The sequence below is a fragment of the Cynocephalus volans genome, chromosome 2 (assembly GCF_027409185.1).
Source record: "Cynocephalus volans isolate mCynVol1 chromosome 2, mCynVol1.pri, whole genome shotgun sequence".
Lineage (NCBI taxonomy): Eukaryota > Metazoa > Chordata > Mammalia > Dermoptera > Cynocephalidae > Cynocephalus > Cynocephalus volans.
The window spans coordinates 158947783-158971678 of record NC_084461.1 but is presented as its reverse complement, the minus strand read 5'-3'; the positions used below and the strand labels follow the sequence as shown (position 1 = coordinate 158971678).

General features: G+C 48.9%; 1 protein-coding gene across 1 annotated transcript in view; it reads left to right on the top strand.

Annotated features, from left to right (window-relative positions):
• ADAMTS2 (ADAM metallopeptidase with thrombospondin type 1 motif 2) overlaps positions 1-23896 on the top strand; it is a 213909-nt gene that overhangs the window by 150028 nt on the left and 39985 nt on the right. Inside the window, exons 6-7 of the mRNA XM_063086488.1 lie at positions 17004-17160; positions 23607-23712. Of these exons, the coding sequence (XP_062942558.1) occupies positions 17004-17160; positions 23607-23712 (263 nt within the window). The remainder of the gene's footprint in view (positions 1-17003; positions 17161-23606; positions 23713-23896) is intronic.

Below are 23896 nucleotides of genomic sequence, written 5' to 3'. Positions count from 1 at the left end.
GTACTTTTCATGACTGCGCATGGGAGAAGGAGGACAAGTTAGCCCTACATTCAGCTCCGTACATTAGAACAAATTTTAGCAGTAACAAGCCCCCAAATCTAAGGAAAGGAAAGCATGAAAAAGCAGAAATCAATAAATCGTAAAGTGGAAAGAAACAATAGAATGAATGAGGAGAGCCTTGGAAAAAGCAAACCTCTGGCATATTTACCTAACCTAGAAAAAAAAAGATTATCTTTTTTCTAAAAGATTAGAAAAGGTATATGTCTTATAACCTACCAGATACTTCCCCTGGCAGGAGGGAAAGCATTCAGAGTGATCAGCCCCGTTAGGAAGCTGCTGGGAGGGTCTCCACAGCTGGACACCTCCGTGTGGTCATCGGTCAAGGAGAGGATGTAGAAGGTCTGCTCTGCAGGTGAATACGGCTAGGAGAGCTGGAAGAGGCTCACTGAGCCCTTCATCCCAGGTTTACAGTGCTGGACTCTGGACCACACAGACGCAGGGGAGGGGAAGGCTCGGGTGGGCCGCAGCCCAGCAATCTAGTTCCAGCACTCCATCCACAGGCAGGGGTCCTTGGACTGTCCCACATGGCTCTCCCCTACTTCCAGTGCTGTAGCCCATCCGGATGTTTCCTCTTCTGCGCTCTCCCTGTCCATCCCCCTCCTCAGGCAGGGTCCTTCCAGCCCTTCCGTTCCTGGCCAGGATCCCCTGGTATCTTAGGAATTTTAGGCCGTTGGCATGAGGGATGGGCATAGTTATACCTCCTCTTGCTAGTTTCTAAAAACGAGAAACTTCAGGTTCTTCCCGTTCCACTGATTGTTCTGGGCACCAGGTGGCAGCTTGCGCTCCCCCCACCCCCCGAGTTGCTCCCATATTATCCCATATTAGTTAAAAAGAAAAACTTGGAAATTGTGTAGGGTTAATTGCTTAACGGTGCTGGCAAAGCTTTGGATCTTATTTGGCCCAAATAGTATCTGTCTTCCCAGTCTTGATGACTTAATGGAACAAAGCCTGCTTTATTATCTACTCCTTGGCAGGCTTTGTGGTGAGTTGTCTTTCTAGAAGGACTGAGTGACCATAGTCAGAACATTTGCAGAAGAGATCAAACCCTGCAGGTGAGAGTTGGAGAATCTCTGTGTCAGGGACCTGGAGTACCTGGGGAAACTGAGGGTTTCCTGGGGAAATGTGACTATTTCAAAGCTCACTTCAAAAAATGTAGAACACCCTATAAATCCCATAAGTGTAGAGGGAACTCAAGTTCTTCTTTTCCAAAGTTATCCTGAAATTACCTTTAAATAGAGAGTCAGATAATCTACTTTGCCAGTGCATTCTTATTCATTTGCAAGGAATTATTAAGCAAGGATAATACAGTGCCATATAAACTCATATATTCTGAAATCCACTCCATTCATTTTTTGTAGTCAATGTGACCCCTACATCCAAAGCTGCCAAAGGTAGCATGTCCAAGACAAAGTACAGACCTGTCTTACATCTAAAGATAGACATAAAAATCCTTAAGGCATTAAGAGTTTAATTGAATAACGCATAAAGAAAAAATTCCACCACGTTGAAATAGGGCTTATCTTAGGAATGCGGAGATTGTATGACATCAGGAAATCTATTTCTATAATTCATCGCGTCAGTTTCCTAATGACAACCTCATCATCTGACAAATAGTTTTGAAGGTCTTCTATGCGAAGTGCTGTTCTGGGTGTACTCACTGACACGGTCCTGTCCTTAGAGGACCGCTTATAGAAGGGAGATACACACAAGGAGGTAGTTGCAATAGAGGCCTCGAGGGCCCAAGGAGGAATTGTGGGGCCCCCTCCTCACATGGTCAAGGAAAGCGATGGAAGAAGTGACTGTTCGGAGAGCAAAAGGTGGGTTGCAGTGAAAGGGGAAAGTGCCAGCACGGGGATGTTAGGCATTTGAAGCCAGGTAGAGGAGAGAGCAGTGTGTGCTGGAGCACACGAGGACGAGGATGGGAGCAGCAGGTGCTGATGCTGAACGAGCCAGAAGGAGCAGATCACTGGGCCCTGCACCTCCCGCCGCAGAGCTGGGTTTTCTCATGCAGGTAGTTTTAAGCAGAGAGTGATATGATCTGATTTGCATTTCTAAGATCCCGGGACTCCTGTGTGCAGAACTGGCGGGTGGGAGCAGTGGCTTAAGAGGATGCCACTGTCATCAAAGAGAGGATGATGGCCGGCTGGATGGGACCCATGGCTCCAGGGATGGAGAAAGGAGGACAGGTGAAAGAGAACTTGAGGGGGCCAGATCAAGAGGATGTGGGTGTTGGGGGTGAAGGCGGAGAGACACTCAGCCTGGTAGATGATGATGCTGACCCTGAGATGGAGAACACAGGAGGGGAAACTGGGGTGGGGAGAAGCAGATAAGTTCAGTGGAAACGCACTGAGTTTGAGGTGCCTAGTGCCATCCCAGTGAAGATGGCCAGAAAGAGGCAGCTTGTGTATCTGGAGCCTTGCAGGGTAATATGAAACCTGGAGGTAAGAGATGAGAGTTGTTGGCACAGGGGAGCTTGCCCGGCCAGGGGCAGCTGAGAGAGAGGACCCTGGAGCTCTTGCATGGTGCTGAAGCACGGGCAGAGCAAGGGGTGGTTGGCTGCATAGCAGCGGAGAGGTCTCCTTGTTTTCAACAATCTGAGAAAACTATAACAGATGGTAACATGACAACCAAAATTTTATTTACAGGTGGGAAAAGAAGCACATTTACCTAAAGTGTTCTGCACAGCTAATTTCTAGGATGGGAATAGATGTTGACACAGGAAAATAGAGGGGTCCCATAGTCAAGTACATCTGAGAAGTGCTCATAAAACAAAGGAAAACAGGTATTTCTGGTGGCGAAATTTCCCGGAGACTTTACTGTAGAATGTGCATGGTGAATCTACAAGAGACGGAGCGGTACATACAGTTTCTCAAACCTATTTCTCAACAGAACCCTTTTCCTCACATAACCAGCATTCTACAGAACGTGCTTTGAGAAATGCCACCCTGGAGGCAGTCACAGTAAAACTGGATATAAGAGAAAGACACATGAACTCTTACTGTGGTTCTGGAAATTCTAGACAGTTTTATATGACATGAAGCTAATATCGAAAAGAGCAGACGGAATTATAATTGCTTGCTGTTAATTATGTGGAAAACCCAAAAGAATTCATTGTAAAACTTGTAGAGATAATAAAGGACGTTGGTGATATAGCCAAATGTATAATTATACAAAAAATCAATAACTTCTGTATGAACCAATGATGCACTGGTAGTAGGGATAATAGGGTGAAAAAAGTTCCCCTTATGATAGTAACCAAAAATGTAAAATACCTGGAATAGTCCTAACAAGACAGGCACGGTGCCTACAGGAAGAAACTTGCACCTGGTTAATGACAGGAAAAAGGTGAAAATCAGTGAAGAGACATATGCTATCTCTTATGAGAAGGCTGGATATAGTACAGATGTTGATTTTTCTCAGAATAATGATTGGAAATTTGATGAAATGATTCTGAGGTCCCCTAGGAACAGGAGCAGTCCAGAATGGCTAGGAGAGCCTCGAGACTTACTCCAAACATCTTGTAAAGTGAAAATAATTGCAATAACACTGTATTTGCTAAGAATCAACAGACAGATCAGTCAAATAAAACAGCTGAAAACACTACTTCTATAAATAGTCTAACATATAATAAATATAAATGGACTGGTTAAGTGTTATAAGTAAATATATGATAAATATACATTTAAATAAATAGTAAATCAAATTATCATGTAAGCATAAGCAGTAAAACATTCAGCTAGTTAAACTGCACAAATCAAAAAGAGAATATTGATTGTCAAGGGCTTCCTGAGCATAAATCCAATAGAAGAAATCATAAAGGGGAAGACAGACATATTTGAATACTTAAGATATAAAACTGTTGTCAAAGAAACACAAAAGGCAAACGACAAGCAGGAAAAACATGTGCAACATGACAAAGATATTGTGATATGTGAATAGCTCTTATAAATCACTGGAAAACAAAATTGGCAATGGAAGTAAACAGCTAAAAGAAGAAAACATACAAAATGGCTAAAAAAATACCCATATGGAAAAATATCTAACTTTACAATTAATCAAAGAAATAAAATAATATACCATTGTTAAAGCACCAACCCTGTCAAGATTACGGATTTACTGCTGGTTGGGCTGATGAAGCAGGCACTCTCTGGTATGAGGATAAATGTGTACACGTTTCTAGGAGGAAATGTGACAACATTTATCACCACCCATAAAAAACTTCCTGAAGTTTGCCCCCGGTCATTTGTTCCTGTGACTCTATCCCAAAGCAGTTGTCACAGCCGTGGACAAAATTTTAGGAACAAGACTTTAGTTATGGCCTTATTTCTAAATGTAAATAACAGGAAATAACCTATATTGTCCAATAATAGGGGTCTAATTAAATAAATAATGATAAATCTATGCGGTGGAATATCAGGCTGCCAATAAATCACATTTTCAAGGCATGTTTAATTTAATGTTATTGGGAAATGGTTACAGCATGAAGTTAAGTTTGTTATTTGTTTGTTTGAAAAGCAGGATGTAAGTTTACAGTATGATCTCAATTTTGTGTACAAATATATATACAGAAAAGACTAGAAGGAGTACATCAAATGTTAACATATTTATCCACGGGCAGTAGGCTAATGAATTTTTATCTTCTTTGTACTTGCTGAATTTTCTGTATTTATCATGATAAACATGTTTCTTTTACAAGCAAAACAGTGCATTTTCAATTTATGGAGAGCTAGATTACAATTAAAAGAAAACATTTTAAAATGGTGGGATCTGTGTAGTACTGTTTGACTGAACCCCAGCACCCCGGAGAAGGGTCCCCAGTGGCGTGCCAAGGGCTCTGTCACGCTCAGCATTTTCTTCCTGATTTAAATGAAGACGTAGAAGGGGATTCATGCGCACTTGGCACCTCTTCTCTGTAGAGGGTTGGGGATGGCTGGGGAGGCATCTGTGTTCTTCTCTGCCTATCGGCACTGTCTTACATTTCCTGTGGCCAGGCCAGGGGACTCACTGTGTACTTAGAGAACCTTTGGGCCACCCAAATCTTGACCAGAGTGAGGACGCAGACTGTCACAGGTTTACGGCCTTACCTGCAGGTGAGGCCCACATCACCCAGGTTGCAGTCACCTCCCTCGTGCCAGGGCCAGACTGGCCCCTTCCCCTCCTGTGCCATCTCATGGAGAAGGGTTCTGTGTTGCCTGGCCACGTTGGTACACCCTGCATCCCCGGCTGGCAGTCGGGAATAAAGGGAGTGGACATGGGACCCACTATCAGGGTGTAGCCTGCTCTGCCAAGGAACAATATGGGGACATGTGCAGGCCTTGAGAGGTGCCTGGACCCCAGTGCCAGCAAGGCGGGGCAGCCCGAGCCCATTGTGTGTGGGCAGAGGGGCAGCTTCAGCAAGACCAGGGACTTGCACCATGGGAACAGAGGGGACACAGTTGGACCACCACTGACCTTGCCTCCCTGTCTTCCTGCTGGGAAGGGAGTTTGGGAACCCAGGATGTTGAGAGGATCGGAAGGCAGAACCAGAAGCTGGGTGTGTGCTTTCAGAGCTAAATCCAGATGGAGTCCACTGCACCCACCTCCCCAGGGGCTCAGCAGACTGGACCCAGACCCCCACTGATGGCCTCTGAGGAGTCAGGACAGAGGACAGTACTGGAATGTGAGGGACTGCGGGGCCCAGGCCACCCCAGGGCCAGGCCGGGAGGGGCAACCTGCCGCCCACCTCTCTGCTGGCCCCTGGAATGTTCTGAAACATTCCAGCATCCCTACCTTTGTCACTGCTCCCAACTCATGCCTGCCCTGAAGGGGGCCCAGCAAAGCTCACCCCATACTCTGCCCCACTCTTCCCTGCCTGCCTCCTAGAAACCCATGGGCCCACGCTGGCTCCAGTGAGGCCGTGGTGGGGTCCCTCAGCTGAGGCTGCTGCCCCTCAGTCCTCTGTGCCCGCAGCGGTTCTAGAAACCAGCTACTGCTCAGCTGGCGTTAAGTGCCAGAACGTTCCAGGGCCAGCCTGCTGCTCTGCCCTCCCTCAGCAAGTATCTGGATGATGAGAGGGAAGGCCCCGCGGCGGCTGTGGGCTCTGGGCTGCGGGGAGGAGCGGGCGCCCCATGCACCGTGGCTGGCGCGCAGGACTGGGATGCTTTTTCCTATTTCTAATCTGTCACAGACCAATACTTCCAAAAAATACATTTAAAGTGGGTTATTAGAAAAGGCAAGGGTGACAAAAACCCAGCCCAGTTCTGTATGAGGGTCCTTCAAAAAGTTTGTGGAAAAAATATAATGAAAAGACAAAATCTTTCCATGAACTTTTTGAAGACCCTTCGTATTATTGAATTCTGTAGACATAAACTCATCCCCTCAAACTGCTATAAAGTTTCCCATTTCTGTACTTACCTCACCGTGGACAGTAACAGTTGGTGTCTGCTGGTCACAGGCTGCACTTTGCGTAGCACTGGGGGCCAGGCCTCGTTTTCAGGTCTCTTAGGTGTGCCATGGACACAGGAGGAGGCCCCAAAGCACCTGGCCAGTGACAGCCCTTGGTCCCCTGAGCTCTGGCTGCACCTGCTCTCCCCGGGGCCCAAGCTGCTCGTCAATCAGCAGAGCAGTGAACAAGACGGTATCAGAGGGTTGAGCGCCAATGAGGAAACAAAACAAGGGGGGGACCCTGGGTGGATTGGCCAGGCAGGTGACTTCCCAGTTGAGATCCGAGAGGCAGGAGGCCCAGCATCCATGGTCGGGGGAACGGGCTCTGCTTGTTGGAGGAAAAGCAAAGCCGAAGGCTCTAGAGGGGGTTCTGGGGATAGCACTTGGCTCAGAGTGAGGATGAATTCTGATGAGCTGCTCTCCAAGGGACCACAGGATTCCTGTCCGGGAATGAGGCCCCCATCTCTGGAAGAATTTAAGCATGACAAAGCCAAGGTGACAAGCCAGGAAGGGGCTGAGCCGTGCTCCTGAGGGCAGAGTGAACTCCAGGGGGCCGGGAGACCGTGACCCAGACTTGGGCAGAAAGTGGCCCAGGTATTCAAATCTTGTTACTCATTCCAATTTGCTAGGGAAATAGACCAGCTCCCCGACCTTCATCCCCCTTTCGCCTGTCCCCAGGCCCAACTAGGCTCCTGTGAGTATAAAATTGGTAGCACTTGTGTGAGTGACATATTGTTGTCTTCCAGCTTCTGAGAAGCTTCTGAGTTATCTCAAGTTTTTCCTAAAACAACATTTATCTCAATTTCTTAAAAAAAAAAAAAAAAAAAAACAGAAGAAAAGAGATTATCTTATTTTATACAATATGCCATCAGCCAGGGAGCAGAGCATCGGCAACACTCGAGGGTTGCATAGCAACTGGCTTTTCAATTGATTTTTTGAGAAGGTACCAAAGCTACTGAACTGTTCTCATTTTAAATATTTCCTAGGATGATGAAAATCAAAGCAAATGGAAATCAGAAAGTTGGGGACAATCAGAGAAGGACAGAAGGCGTCTGGTTATGAAGGCCAGATCAAGACAACGTGTAGAATGCTTGCTGGAATTTGTTAGTGGTGGAGGGGAAAGGTCTCAGAAATTCTGACTGTGAGGCTCTTAGCAGAAGGCAAGAGAAGAGAGGTGCTGGAGACAAGAGCTCGGTGTCCCAGGGCCCTGAGCCAGTGCCACTGTGCTTCTGCTGTGTGTCCTAGGCCATTGCCTGCCTGCAGGGTGAGAGATCTGGAGCAGCCCAGCTACAGCATGGGAAGGCCAGGGAGAAGGGTCTGGGGAGGAGACATCAAGGCCCTGCTACCAGGCCTGAGAGGGCCAAGCACACCCTACACCTCTCCAGGAACAGCCCACTGGCCTCCCCAGCAGCTGGGTCCCAGCCCTGAAACTGATGGGGGCCAGGCATGATGGCCAGCCCCCGTAAACCTCAGTCCACCCCAGTCCACCTCCGGGCCCAGGCCCACCTGTATCCAGAGAAGGGCAAGGAGGCATTGGGGCCAGACACTGGCCTTGGAGGTGTCTTATCCATTCAGGCTACTATAACCAAAATACCTTAGACTGGGTAGTTTATAAGCAATGGAAATTTATTTACTCCTAGTTCTGGAGGCTGGAAATCCAAGATCAAGACGCCAGTAGAGTCCGTGTCTGGTGAGGGCCTGTTCATTATAGACAGTGCCTTCTCGCTATGTCCCCACATGGCAAAAGGGATGAACAGGCTCCCAAGCCTCCTCTTATAAAGGCACAAATCCAATTCACGGAGCCTTTGCCCTACAGCCCCACCCCTTAACACTGTTGCATTGGAAATTAGGTTTCATCATAGGAATTTGGGCCGGACGCAAACATTCAGACCACAGCAGGGGGCCTACTCCACTGACTCCCCGCGGGCCTGTCGTGGTTCCTGCCTGGTAAGGTTCATGGTGAGAACCCTGTTCTGGCAGCTTGGCTTCCTCTGGCATCATCCTCCCAGGCTCTGGAAGGATAGCTGGAAACAAATGCTTTTGTGACCTAAGCATCTTGGGCAGAGAAGTGAGGGCACACCTTCCTGCCCTCCCTCTTGTTTTGGTCCCCAGAAGCCTGTCATAGTAAGATGTGAGCTGCATATACCGCCTCACATGCCAGAGCTGGTGGGACAAGACCCTCAGCCTTGGCACCCACACTGCCCTCAGCTGGGAGAATGCAGTAGAACAGGTGGTCACAGAGCAGGCACTGCGGGGCCCTATCTCCTGATGTTAATTCTGGCCTTCTTGATACTTGTGGGATCTTCAGTGAGTTATTTAACATCGTGGAGCCTTAGTTTCCCCAGTAAGAGGAGGTGTGTAAAACCCTGGTCCATGATAGTGGTGACCACAGTGGTAAGGACACTCTTGCGAGTAACTGTTTGCAGGGCCTCTTTTGGGTCAGGCACTGTCTGAAGCCCTTTAGGTAACTTTGCTCCCTTCACTCTCACAACGGCTCTGTGCAATGGTCACTAGTACCATCCCCGTTTGACAGTGAGGATGCTGGCTCCAGGGGTGAGTGACCTGCCCAAGGCCACACAGTGGTAGAGCCACTTTGCTCCTGGAAGGGAGAACTGGACTCCTTCCTTCTAACCAAGGGAGGTTTTGCCACCCCTCCCCTCACCCAGGGGACATTGGCAATGTCTGGAGACATTTTTGGTTGCCACAACTAGGACAGGAGGTGCTACTGACTTCTGGAAAATGGAGACCAGGGGTGTTGCTCAACACCCTGCAGTGTATGGGACAGCCCCTGTGCGGAAAATTATCTGGCTGCAAATGTCAGCAGTGATGAGGCTGAGAAATGTGTTCTGCTCACCTGGACCCTACCTCCGTGTCCTTCACCTGTTTGGGGGGACTGGTCTGAGTCAGGCACTCCCTCTGGGGACAGGGCCACTGACAAGGCTTTGGCTGCAGCCAGATCTGCAGGGGCATGTGCTGCTGGAGCTGCAGGCCAGCACTACGGTGGGACAGCCCCCCCCCCCAGGGCTAATGTCATATCTCCACCTTTGTCATTGTCACTACAGCAGAGACAAGGACAAAGAACATTGCGGGCACTGACGATGCTCACCTGCACTGTCACAGACAGTGCGCTCATGCTCCAGGCTTGGCCTGTGGTTGTGCTCATTTTGCAGATGGGGAGCCTGGGACAGTGAGGGAACTTGTCCAAGACGACAGAGCACAGGAGGGATTTGGACCAGGCCTTTGAGTCTGGGGCCCTCATGCTGCTGAGGTGAGCCCACCTGTCACCTGCCTGTGGCCCTGGTGAGCCTCTGGACCAGGCTTGTGCACACCCAGCAGAGCTGCCCCCAGTGCCACCAGTGCCAGGTGCAGGGCCAGGGGAAACTTCCAGACTGCTGATTCCATTTTCCTCCCGTCTCCTTGACTGAAGGAGGGAAGAGCATAAATAATTCAGTTCATTCCAGAACAAACAATGGAAATGTCAGAGAGCAATGATTGGAACAGAACTTTTTGCACAGGTCTTAATTGATTTATTTAGGAGTGGACTCCAGAGGCTGTCTCAGGCCTCTGAGGCCCCCAGTGCCTGGTGGAGGCTGGTTGGTAGTGCAGCCCAGCCCTGGGTTCAGGGAGCAGCCCAGCCGGCCAGTCCGGCCCCGGGCGCTGCCTTTCTTGTGGCAGCAGCGCCACCTGGTGGCTGCCTCGGTGCCCCGCCCTTTCTTTGCCTTCCACCCTGCAAGGGGTTGGAGGGAGCCTGGAGAATAGACCTCGTGGCTACCACTGGCTGGCTTCCAGGCCCACCTCTACCTCTGTAGTTGTGGGGCTTTGGATAAGTTACTTCAACTGTCTGAGTTGCAGTTCCTCATCTGGAAAAGGATAGGATAATAACAGCATGTATATCTTAGGACAGTTGTAACATTTAAATGAGATGATAGATGTAAATCCTGAGCCCAGTGCAGGGCACATAGTGAGCACCTGGCTCCCGAGTGTGCGCATGATCCTGCTTGCATTCGTTCACTCGTTGCCTCTGGGATCCGTGTGAGTGCCCGGCAGGCAGGCCTCCTTTTCTGTGGCATCCTCTGCATTCAGAGCAGAGGCAGGAGCTGCTCAGTAAATCTTTGTGGAAGGAATGAATGAGCAGGTGCTACTACTAAGCACAAGCGTGGGCCAGGCCTGGGACACAGACTGGAGTCCAACGTCCACTCTGCCCTTAATAAGCACATGATTCAGCAGACTCAGAGGCCAGCGAGAGTGACAGACGTCAACATTAGGTGCCCTGTGTGGCCAGGGACAGCATCAGCGAGATGGGACTGAGGCAGGCAGATCAGAGCCAAGGCCACCACGGCTAAGGCAGGGTGTGTGTCTGGGGATTGGAGCTGGACAGTCCACTTGCTCACCCAAAGCCCGTGAGCCCCACTCCCCCCCATAAGTTCCTGTCTGTTCCCTGGGGGCCTACAGGGGTCACCCTGGCCCAGACTTATGTCAGCCCTGGGGAAAGCTCAGCAAAGCCACCCTCTTAACCCCAAGGCAAGGGGTCACCAAGCCCTCTATTCGCCACGGTCCTTCACGCAAGTCCTCAGACCCTCTCCAGCTCAGGCCAGGAGAGCCAGACAGGCTAGTGGCTGCTCTCAGGCTAATGAGTATTGAACACCAGCTTCTTGGGGCCAGGCCCCTCGTGCTGCTCTGGGAGGGTCTTGGGGCAAGTGTCCGTCTCCTGTGTCTGAGCAGCTCTGTGAACCAGCTTAGCAGATAGGTTGGTGCTCATGGTGGCCAAGGAGAATTTCTGCCCACACCCAGGAGTGAGCAGGAAGGATGGGCAGGGCAAGCCTGGGCCCTGAGCCCCAGGACATTCAGGCACTGCAGGCAGATTGGGAGCCTGTGTCTGCAATGACAGATGACACATCCAAACAGGGATCTCAGGTGGCAGAATCACAGGGGTGCCGGCAGATGATAACGCAACTTAGGGGCCCCACAAAGGCACCAGTGAGACTCTTGGGAAGCCCACCCATTTCCATGCTTTGAGCCAGGGCTGATCAGTGGGTGAGGAAGGGTCAGGCTACACAGGACTCCTCCTGCATCCTGGGCTGGGTGGGCAGAGACCGTCCAGCTTCTCGGGCCTGGCCCTTCTGTGGTCACCATGCTGGGGTTGGGAGTTCCAGGAGCTGTTCCTACTCGGAAGATTCTGCCCCCCCCCCACCCCTGGTTCAGAGGTCCTCATTCACTCAGGAAATTGACCCCACAGCTACCACCCAACCCTGGAACGACTCCTGGCCCGGGTTCTTCCAGTGGGCTGCCTGCCGCAGGGCCAGCCGCAGTTGGACTGCATCTAGCATTGGGTGCCTTGCCCTGTCCACAGCCAGCCCACACCTCCCTCCTGGGCCCCAGACCTGCCTGGACATCTGTGTCTGTGTGAAGACTTAGAGGCATATGGAACCTTCAGGAAGGTGGCCAGTGCCTCCCACTAAGTCATGGGAGTCCTGAGGTGCAGGAGGCGGGAAATCATGGGGGGCTGTATTGTAGGCTGCCACTAGGCAAACCTACTTCAGCAGCTATTCAGTCTTTTTGAACCTTTGCTTCATCAGCCTAACTTGGATCCTGGGCCAGCTCTTGGCCTTGGGGCAGAGCACTTGGACTGATCACCTGCGAGGGCTGCACCCCAAGAAGCGGGAGAGCTATCTAAAGCCAAACTACCAAGCTCCTATCTTAACAAGGGAGAAAGCCGGACAGGAACGACGATCCTATCCCCATGACTGTGCCCCTGGGCACTGCGGACCCCACACTCTCCCTCTGAGCTTGCAGCCCTCTCCCTGTACCTCCTCCTCTGCAGCCCTCATTGCCACCGTCACCAAAGCTGGAAACTGGGCACCGTCCCTGCCCCATCATCCGCACTATCAGCCCTGACACCGCCAGGCCCTGACCCTCCTGAGCTGCACCAGCCAATCCCTACTCATCTCAGCCACCCCTTCCTCCCCTCTGACTCAGAGGGCTCTTTCTAAAATGCACGTGGGCACTACCCCTGCTGCTGGGCACAAGGTGGAGGGCCCCTGGGCACCCCACAGCCTCTCAAACACCCCAGACCCTGCAAGGATGAGGACCTGCCTCCTGGCTCCTTTGTGCCATCTGATATTGACCAGAATCTTGGAAAAGTTGGGACATCAGCAGAGAGACAGGAAGTACAAGCAACTCCCATAAATTGTCCCTCAAGATCCCAGTGATGGGTTGAGTCTCCGGATGCCTGGACACTGGCATAACCCCCTCCTTGTCTTCTCGGGGTGCCCCACATCCAACACCCAGCTCTCAGATCCGGCCGCGGTCACTGTCTCTGTAAGTCCTGTCTCCCCAGGGCTCCAGGGCAGCTTCTCCTGCCTGTGCTGCGCCCTCAGCCCTTCTCTCTGCCCCTCTCCTCCGAGGGAGTCTCCTCAGAACCCCAAAGCCAGGAAGGGGGTCCTTCACCCCATCAGCTCTGGATTCCACAGCACAAACCCCCTTGGTGCTGGAGAACGCAAGCGGCAGTCTGACTTCTTGGAATGGGCGAAGAACAATACAAGGCAAGAACAAAAACGCAAATCAGTATTTCAATAAATTATCCTCCCGTAGCAGCAGCACTTTGGCTGCCAAGAGGGGCTGGGAACCTGGGCTGAACCACAGAGGCCCAGCGTCTCGTAGGAGAGAGGTGGCGCCCTAGTCTGCAGGAGCGTGGAGAGTGGCTGTGCACTTGAGGGTCTTTGTTCCAGGCTTCTCCAAATGGTGGGAGATGTGTTTGTTTTGTCCACAGAACTTATTTTAATTTGATCCAACATTTACTGTTTGGTAGGCATCTTTGCAAAATCCAGCTTTATGAATTGACCTGAGAAATCCAATCTGGCCGCTCTGGGCCTCAGATCTTGTACACCAGCAGTAGGCTGGTGCTGAGTGAATGGCGCCCCCTCGGCTGTGCGTGGCCCCTTGGTTTGCTACAGTCCTCACCTCTCCTTATTGCAACCCCCCTTCTTTGTCATAATGGGGAAATATTCCTCTGTAGCCTTACGCCTTCAAAACTGGGAAAAGAAAAGACAGACTTATTTGTCTGACGACCACCATGCCCCACTGATTTATGTCATCTGCCTTGCCCCCGTAGGCACTTGGGTTTGCAACATCTTCCCAGAACTTCCCCTATGCCCACTACTGAAGACGGTGGGCCTCTCACCATGTCCCCAACCTGCTTGTTCCAACCCTACTTCAGCCTGTCTCCTGCCTTTGGCTCTCTTCTACCTGATGGCCACATTCCTGCTCTCTGGTCCTGATATTGGGGTGTGTCTTTCTGGCTGAACTCTTAACTCCTCAAAGGCTTCACCAGGGCACTTCTCCCACTGGTATGGGACATGCCAGATGGCCCCAAGAGACAAGCCACTGTCCTTCATCTGCCAGCCAGTGCCCCTGACTGGGTCCCCATGGTCCCCTCAAAGGAGGAAGCACATTGCTTAGAACTCTCTGAGCCACGAATGACAATAACACCACTCAGAATTGGCTTTCACAAGAAGAATTTCTTGGCACATAAATGAGACACATGTGTGGCAGGCAGCCTCTAAAATGGTTCCCAGTGGCCGTGTCTCTTGGCATTCATGCCCTGGTGTAGTCTCCTCACCCTGAGTGTGGACTGGACTGAGATTAGATTACAAACAGACTGTGGCTTCTGTCTTGGATGTGTGGTCATTCGTGGGAGGGAGAGGCCCATATGTTGCAGTGAAAAACTCTCATTGCAGCAGCCAGGAGGAACCGAATGCAGCCCATAACTACGTGAGTGAGCTTGGGAGCCGGCCCTTCCCGGGGGAGCCTGTAGGTGAGACTGCGGCCCTGGTCTCTGCTTGACAACAATCTCAGGAGAGACCTTGAGCCAGAGAAACCCGGCTAAATTGCTTCCGATTCTTGACCCACAGCAGCTCTGGGCTCACCGTCTCACACCTTACCTACCACTCCTTGGCCGCATCCATCATGGCGCCCAGCAAGATGCAGTGCTGGGATTGGCCAGGCCTGGGCCCTCCCACCCCCAATGCCTGGGGTCTGCAATTGTGAAAAGACGGGGCAGGTAAAAGTAACTGCAGTCCATCAGGGCAGTGGGAGGGACCAGACTAGAATTGTCTGTCCCACTCCGCAGGATGTAGAACCCTGAGGGCAGGCAAGTTCACCACGGGGAATAATCTCCTGACCTTTGGGCTGGGAGACACACCCTGGAGGGAACAAGGCCCCTTTCACTGGAGATGGTCAGCAGGGCTGCTGAATTGAGCAGAGGGCATTATGGAATGTGTGGGGGGTTGCACCCCAGTTGGTGTCTAGATAAAGTGGTTGTTAGTGTCTAGATAAAGTGGTTGTTAGTGACCTTTGTGCTGACCCTCTGACTTGGACCTGGGCTGGCAGTTTTAAGCTCAGGGGAGTACAACCAGCTACAAGGCCCCAAGCACTAGCACCAGATCAGATCCACCCATGAGCACCCCTTCCTTCTCGTGCCACCCAGGGCTCACTCCCTAGTTAGAGGCAGTGAGAAGGGGGTCTTTTCACTTGATTCCTCCTTCAGAGCTGTGACGTCTCAAGGTTACCTGGGGGCAGATACCTCCTGGCAGGGACTCTGGGGATGAGCTGTGGGGTCTGGCTTGGATTCAATGCCGATGCCCACTCCCTTCCTCTGCTCTTCCTGTGTCAGTCAGAGCGGGCAAGGTTATGCTGCAGAAACAAACAAGCTCCACATCCCAGTGACTTAAAACAACAAAGACTTATTTTCTGCTCATGCTGTATGTTCACTGTCAATTGTCAGAAGATTCTGGTCTTATTGTCACTCAGGGCCTGGGTGACAAAGTAGCCACAATCTCCATGTTGCTGGATCACGTGCCAGTAGGAGAGATGTCCAGTGGGTCTCAGTGGGCAATCAAATGCTCCAACCAGGAAGAGACACACTCCACTTTTGCTCACAGCTCATTGGCTGGAGCTAGTCACATGCTCCTCCCAATTGCAAGGGGCCAGGAAGTGCACCTCCTTTTGCCCTCCCCTGGCGTCCCCTGGGCTGTCCATTTCTGTACCAAGTCCAGCAAGTCCTGGTCACGAGAGGTCTCACTCCAATTTGTGACTTACTTTATTAGGGCTCATTGACATCTTGTTACAGTGAGTAATCTCATCTCCCAGGAGCAGGAGATAAAGCCTTCCCAGCTGGTTGTGTATTTGGGGCCTGGTCTGCCAGCTTGTAAGTCATTGACTTACGTAACACAGGAGACCCTGGTCATGACTTGTTTTCACTGGCCTTGAATCCTTCCTTCTTCTGGAACTACCTGGCTTACTAATAATCCCCTGTATCTACTCTTTGCTCCTTATACACACAGAGAAATACGTGGCTATACTTTGTGGATATATTTACGCAAGAGAAGAAACAGAATGCCTGCATATGTATCTACCAAGGAATGTACATCTTTATTTTATGGACAGATCTATCCTTAAAGAGAAAAAGAATATGCTCGGGACTCTTGGTGGGAACTTCTTTGGTGGTGGGAGTGGTGGTGAGAGCAGAAACCACAGAGCCTGCTGTGAGGGTCATGGAGAGAAAAAGGAAGAATTCTTCCCATGGGAGCCTTGCCTTTGAGACAATATCATACAGGTTTCACTGGGGGAGGCAGTTTAGGGCTATGGGTAGAATATAGATTTTAGTTTCAGGCTTCCTGGGTTTAGATCTCAACTCCTCCACTTCCTAGTTGTGTGACCTGGGGAAAGCTACTTAACTTCTCTGAGCCTCAGTTTCCCATCCCCCAGCGTGGTTGTGAAGATGGACTGAGCATGTCTGCCAGTGTCACAGTGCAGGGCAGGTGTGCTGTGCCATCAGCCCCTAGCCAGCCCTGGTGATCAGGTGTGCGTCATGATACAAAATGGCATATGATTGTTCCCCATGGCTTCCTAGCCATGATTTCTGAGGAATGCTCTCATTATGCCCTCATTCTTTATATGGCTCCTTTGCTCTATCAGTTGCAATTTCCTTTCCTCCATTGTGTTGTGTTCTGTAAATGCCTTCAAACTGGGGGAAGATATAAGGTTGTCTTCCCCTTCCTCTGGGCTTGCACACCATATTGGGATTTCCATTTCACCTGCTCTGGACTCTCCTAGAATTGTGAGCTCTTTGGGGTGAGGTCCATGTTGCATTTACCTCCCATCCTGGGCCTGCACAGAATAAGTGCCAAATAGCATGCAGGGACTTCTGGAAATGAGCTGGGGTAATGAATGGACTATAAGAGGTCTTAGATGACCTCAGAGCACTGCTTCCACATGTCACCTGAAAACTGTGCAGTGGCTTTGTGTGGAAATTAATGCAGGTGAGTGTGACTGGGAACACACTTTCAGGAGAATGGAGCCAAATGGGAGGCAGGTCCTGAGAGTGACTGGGCAAGGGGCTTAGTGCCACCTGGACTAGGTCCCCAATGCATGAGGTCTGTCAACATGGTGGCCTGCTTAGCCCCCAACTAGTCCATGAGATGCCAACCCTTCTCTTGCCTCCCTCCCTTCCCCCACTACAGTCCATGAGCCTCATCGAGATTGGGAACCCTTCTCAGAGCCTGGAGAACGTCTGCCGCTGGGCCTACCTCCAGCAGAAGCCAGACACGGGCCACGACGAGTACCACGACCACGCCATCTTCCTCACACGGCAGGACTTTGGGCCTTCAGGCATGCAAGGTGAGCTTCCCACCTGCAGGACACAGAGAGGAGCGAAGCTGGGGACGCGCCATCGGCTGTGCGAGGAGCCCCGCGGTCTTGTTCCGGGCCAGGGAACAGTGTCAGGGCAGGGTGTGGCTGTGGCCATTTTAGCTGGCTGAGGGTCTGGGTCAGTGCTAGCAACCTTCTGGCCCTGGGAAACCACCAGAAACCAAGGAAGATCAGAGGTGGTAAAATGGCCAGTCTGGGCCTGGCAGCCCAAAGACCGGACAGAGCCCGAGGCTGGGTTTTAGGGTTAGTTGCTTCCCTGGCTTCTAGAAAACAAATTTAAATAGTTGCTAACCTTTAAAAGTTTAGAGATCTTTACATAAAGATTTAAACTTATGTAAAACTGACAGACCTAAAAGAAGAAATCGACAAGGCTACAATCATGGTTGATTCCAAAAAAATCTATAAATAACTTAATGGAATTATTAGTTAACTTTATCATGATTGTTGGAGATAATGTTAATATACAAAAATCAATTGAATTCCTATATTCTAACAACAAATGGATGTATATATGTATAACTATATAAAATAGTATATTTACTATTGTATTTATAAAAGTACAATAGTTAAAGATTATAATTTTGATGCAAGAATTGGCCAATATGAGTACGTCATTAGAACAAAATACGAGTACAAATTGAGCCAGCGCAGGTATGGACGCTTGATTTATTGCAAAGGTGACACTTCAGAGTGGACAGTCTTTTTAACAAATGGTGTTGGGTGGACTGAATATCCAAACTGGAGAAAGAAGTGAAGCCTGGCTTGCCTACCTCACTCTGTATACAGAGATCGTCTCCGGTGAGCTTTAGATTTAAATATGAGAGAGGAAATAATAAAACTGATAGGAGAGAATATCTCCACGTTCTTGGAGTGAGGTAAGTTTTCTTAAAAAAAACTAAAAGCACTAACTCAATGGAAAAGATTGACAGTACCCCATGTCACTTTAAAAGCTTTTGTTCATTAAAGGCACAATTAATCCCCCAGGAGAAAATAGTCATAATACATGTGTATTAGTCCAGATCTGTTGCTTATAACAAAATATCTGCAACTGGGTAATTTATAAGAAAATAAAATTTATTGCTTACAGTTTCAGGGGCTGGAAAGTCCAAAGTCCAGGCAACATGGCTGGTGAAGGCCTTGGTGGTGATGACAGTGACCCAGGGGTCTCACATGACAAAAAGTGGTGGAGCAGAGAGAGACTAACCTCTCATGTGCTCTTCTTTTAAAGCCCTCAGAACCACGCCCATGACCACCATTTTTAATCCACTCATTACAGCACGGTCCTACAATCCAATTACCTCTTCAAGGCCCCACCATTCAATTGCCATAATAGGATTTCCCACTGTCAACAGTTACAGTGGGGACTTAAGCTTCTAATATATGAACTTTGGGGGACACAATTCAATCAATCCACAGCCACATATATCTAAAAAGGTACTTATAACTGAAGTATATGAAGAACTCCTACAAATCAATAATAATAATGATAATAAGACAAACAATCCAGTAGGAAAATGAGCAAGTATGAACGGCCAATAAACGTATGAAGAGGTGCTCGACCTCAGTGGACATTAGGGCAGTACAGTGAAAACTGCAGTGAGACTCCAGGACACACCTAATAGAAGGATTAAAATAAAAAAGACTAAAACACTGCACCTTGGTGAGGGCTTGGGTATGTAATTCTCATACTGCTCTGGTAGGAATATAAACTGGTACAACTACTTTGGAAAACAATTTGGCAATATCTGTTAAAGCTGAACACGCACCTACTCAGCAACTGCACTCCTGGACATACACCCACCAGAAGCACAGGCCCACATGCACCTGTAGATCGTGCAGGATTGTTCGTAGCAGTGTTATTGTAATCACTCCTACACAGGCAACAACTTAAATCCATCAACAGGAGAGTGGATAAATGAATCGTGAGATATCCATACAGCAGTGAAAAGGACAACAACTGCCCACCACGACACGGATGAATCTCACACATTTAATGTTGAGGGTAAGCCAAAGCACAGGTAACCAAAGGAAAAATAAACAGGTGGGATTATATCAAACTAAAAAGTTCTACACAGCAAAAGAAACAATTAACAGAGCAAAAAGACAACCTACTGAGTGGGAGAAAAGATTTGAAAACTATGCACTCAACCAAGGATTAATATCCAGAATATACAAGGAACTCAAACAACTTAACAGTAAAAAAACAAGTCACCTGATTAAAAAATGGGCAAAGGAGCTGAATAAGCATTTCTCAAAGGAAGACGTACAAATCGCCAACAGACACGTGAAAACATGCTCAACATCACTCAGCATCAGGCAAATGCAAATCAAAACCACACTGCGATACGGTCTCACTCCAGTTAGACTGGCTGTGATCAAAAAGACAGAGAACAACAAATGCTGGTGAGGGTGTGGAGAAAGGGGAATCCTCCTGCACTGTTGGTGGGACTGTAGATTAATGCAGCCATCATGGAAAATGATACGAAGGTTCCTCAAACAACTACACATAAAACTGCCATATGATCCAGCAATCCTGTTGCTAGGTGTATACCCGCAGGAATGGAAATTATCATGTCGAAGAGATCCCCGCACTCTCTGTGTTTATTGCAGCTCTATTTGCAATAGCCAAGAGTTGGAACCAACCTAAATTCCATCAATGGACAACTGGATAAGGAAAATGTGGTATATTTACACAATGGAATACGACTCTGCAGCAAAAAAGAGTGAAATATTGCCATTCGCGGCAATGTGGATGAACTTAGAGAAAATTATGTTAAGTGAAATAAGCCAGGCACAGAAAAGTGGGAGCTCAAAAATAAACAAATACATTTAAAAAAAAGAAAGATACAACAAACACAATAATATGTTGAACTTTCAAAAGGAGAGAACAGAACTGAAGTTACCAGACGTGGGAAAGGGGGAAGGGAAAGGAGAGGTAAGGGAGGAATGTAAAGGGCCATGAAAAAGAATTACCTTGGGCCGAGCCCGTGGCGCACTCGGGAGAGTGCAGCGCTGGGAGCGCAAGGACGCTCCCGCCGCGGGTTCGGATCCTTATATAGGGATGGCCGGTGCACTCACTGGCTGAGTGCCGGTCACGAAAAAGACAAAAAAAAAAAAAAAAAAAAAAAAAAATTACCTTATGTAATGTTAAATATACTTATTATCCTAACTTGAGCATCACCTGTTGCACACAGGTATTGATATTCAACTCTGTACCCCACAGATATGTACAATCAACTATGTTACAATTAAAAAAAAAACATTTAAAAAAAACAATGTTGAGGACAGGAAGCCAGACAGAGAAGAATATATGCTTAGGATTCCATTTATTTCAAGTTTGAAAGTGGGCACAACTAATCTATCTTTTTAAAGGTTGGGATAGTGGGGAGGAGGCAGGGGGGCCTTTGGAAACAGCAAGAAGGAGGCTTCTGGAAGGACATTCTGCAGTGCTGAGGTAGTTCTATTTCTTGACTGGGGTGGTAGCTACACAGGTGTGATAACTTTGCGACCATTCACTAGTTGTAGCCTTATGATTGGTACATTGTTATGCATGTATATTACACTTAAGAAAAGGAACTTTAAAGGACCATATTAAAGTATATATCCAGAGAAGTGGACCCGTTTTACTCTCCCCTCATCCTCTGGTAGTCATTCTTATTAGTTTCTACTTTATCATTCCAGTGATTCTTTTCATAAAAATAAGGATATTTATGAGTCATATGCTTATTCCTCCCACCGCTTTCTTCCAGGAATTATTACATGCATGACTCTGCATCTTGCTCCTCTCTCTTGACCACTTCTCTCTGCTCACTGCTTGCCCCAGATTTGCATAACTAGGGAGACTTCTCAAGTGACAGATCAGGGCCCAGAAGATTAGTTTATCTTAATCAAACATCTCTGTGGCACCACAGTCCCTCCTTGGCCACATTTTTTTTCTTTAAAAAAGCAACAAAAAGCACTAATTCAATGGAAATGACTGGTAGTACCATATTACCGTTAAAAATTTTTGTTCATTAAGGATACTATTAATCTTTTGGAGGATATATTCATTATATATATATAGTAAAGGACTTAAATCTGAAATATATGAAGATGTCCTACAAATCAATAATAATAATAATAGGAGACAAACAATCCAGTAGAAAAATGAGCAAGCAACTTTATCAGTCTCTTAACAAAATATGAATGACCGATATGTGAAAACGTGCTGAACCTCAGTAGGCATTAGAGAAATGCAATTAAAAGCAGAATGAGACACCAAGACACGCCTAATAGAATGGTTAAAATAAAAAAGACTGAAAATACCACATCTAGTGAGGATGTGACCAGCTCCTGCTCACGTGCAGTCCAGCTGACATGCCTGACCTGTGCAACCGGAGTGCTCTCTTGGCTCTTCTGTCCTGGTAAAATCTCTAACGGGGAGCAGAACTGTTGCCTGGGAGAGGAAATGGACACAGCTTTTATACTAAGTGAATTCATCCTTCATTAAAAAATGTGAAAGGACAGCCAAGGATTACTAGACATTAAAAAAAACAAAAAACCTTACAGCATGGAAAGTTTGAGAAACCAAGATGAGAAACAAAACAAAAAGCTTGAAAACTGAATCCAGGGGAAACAGATAATTTAGAAAAGGCATGTCTTAAAAAGCAGTACTCCAAGAATGTTTGAGAAAATACATCCAAACATCCATAAAGCCAGAATAGGTTGCTATGAAGAATGAGAGAACGAAGCGTTCTTATGAAACTAAAGATACAATGGGTAACATTCGAAAGCTGAGATAAAAAGTCCAGGGCTTCTCCCAATTTGGAGCAGAAGGACAAAAAGATTAAAAATGAAGGAAAAGTCAGGAGACAGAGGGCTCAATCCAGGAGGTGCAATATCTAATAAGATTTCTAGGGCCGAGCCCGTGGCGCACTTGGTAGAGTGCTGCGCTGGCAGCACGGCGACGCTCCCGCCGCGGGTTCGGATCCTATATAGGACTGACCGGTGCACTCACTGGCTGAGTGCCGGTCACGAAAAAACGACAAAAAAAAAAAAAAAGATTTCTAGAAAGAGAGAACAACAACAGAATACAATAGAGGAAAAGAAATAAAGACAAAAAAATAAAAATAAAGATACTCTTTCAAATCTTAAAGGCTGAGGTAAAGCCAAATAGGATGAATGAAAAAAATTCACACCAAGGCACATGTTCATGTTCAGGCTTCGCACACAAAGGACGAGGAGATCTCGGAGTTCTGCTCTGGCACACCGATCCAAGAACAATTATCTCAAAATCTGCAGAGCAAAAAATACCAATCTTCCTGTTTACCCAAGGCGTTAGATTACTAATTTTTACAGACAAGTCTAAAAACGATCACACCCCGGGCTCCAATGGCCCTCCTTCCCTTCTCTCTCTCTTTTTTTTTTTTTCCTCTTTGAACATATTGCCTTGCGATCTCTCAGTGGGGTGTGACAGGAATAAGGCTAAGTTAGGGTTCAAGAGCTGGGGCCCCAGGCTTGGAGCCTCAAGGAAGACGCCCAGGTGTGTAAGCGGAGGCCCCGTGGGCACCACATCTCTGCACGCCCTTCTCTACCTTGTCCAAGCCGCCTCGCTACTGCGGTGAGAACTGGTGGCAGGTGGCCAGGTCCCACCCTCCGGTTTTCCTCAGTTTCAGGTGGTGTCTCAGTGTCATGACCTTGTCATGCCACAGAGGGCTGCCACGTTGCTCAGCCAACATTCGGCACTGCCCTGTGGGAATTGCTGCGCAATTCCCACAGAGGGGCAGGGTCTTTTCCCGACAGAGCCCTGAGGCAGGGAAACCTTTTGGCAGGAATATGGCTCAGAATCTTCTCGGCTGGAGTGCAGGTTTCGCTGGCTGTGGGCTGCCTCGTCTTCTACAGCTGCTCTGGCCTCTCAGCCCACACCAGCAAGTCCCCTGCTGTGCGATACCACAGGGCAGTGCAGCACGTAGGCAGAACAGCGTGGCAGCCCTCTGTGGCATTATGGGGTCTCAAGGACCCAGAGACACCATGGAGTGCTGAGGGAAGGCCGTGTAGACGAGGTGGGCTTGGAGGGTGGATGGCAGGCAGAGGAGGGGCCAGGGTGCCTCCCGCAGAGAGGTGTGGAAGCATCATGCTGCTCAGAAGGCCACTCAGCAGGCAGGCAGGTGGCAGGTGGCGTGAAAGAGCACAGCAGGCAGGAAGCTGCCAAGGTGGCAGACAAGTCCTAGCATGTGCCCCCAGCTGCAGTGTGGACACTGACTGGCAGGGTGGCCATAGGGCATGGGTGATGATGGGCTGGGGCCTTGCTGCCTGGGCAAGTGTCCTCTGAGCTGTGCCAGCCAGGGGGCAGTTGGTTCAGGCTTTGGTGGGGTTTGTGGCTGCCTCAGGCAGGGCTCTGTGCCTGGGAGCTTGGAGCCACCTTTGGTCTCTCCCAGGCTACGCTCCAGTCACCGGGATGTGCCACCCCGTCCGCAGCTGCACCCTGAACCACGAGGACGGCTTCTCCTCAGCGTTTGTTGTGGCCCACGAGACTGGCCATGTGTAAGTGGCCTGGCTGTTCTTGTCATCTGGGGAAGGTCAGGGCTGCCCCTGGCTGCCCACTTCTCTGTGCCCTGAGAGGGACACACTCTGTATGAACATCATTGGGATATGATTCCTGGCCTCTCAGTGCTGTATAGGGCAGGCCTAAGATCCACTTTCTGCTGAAGGAACAAATCAAAGGAAG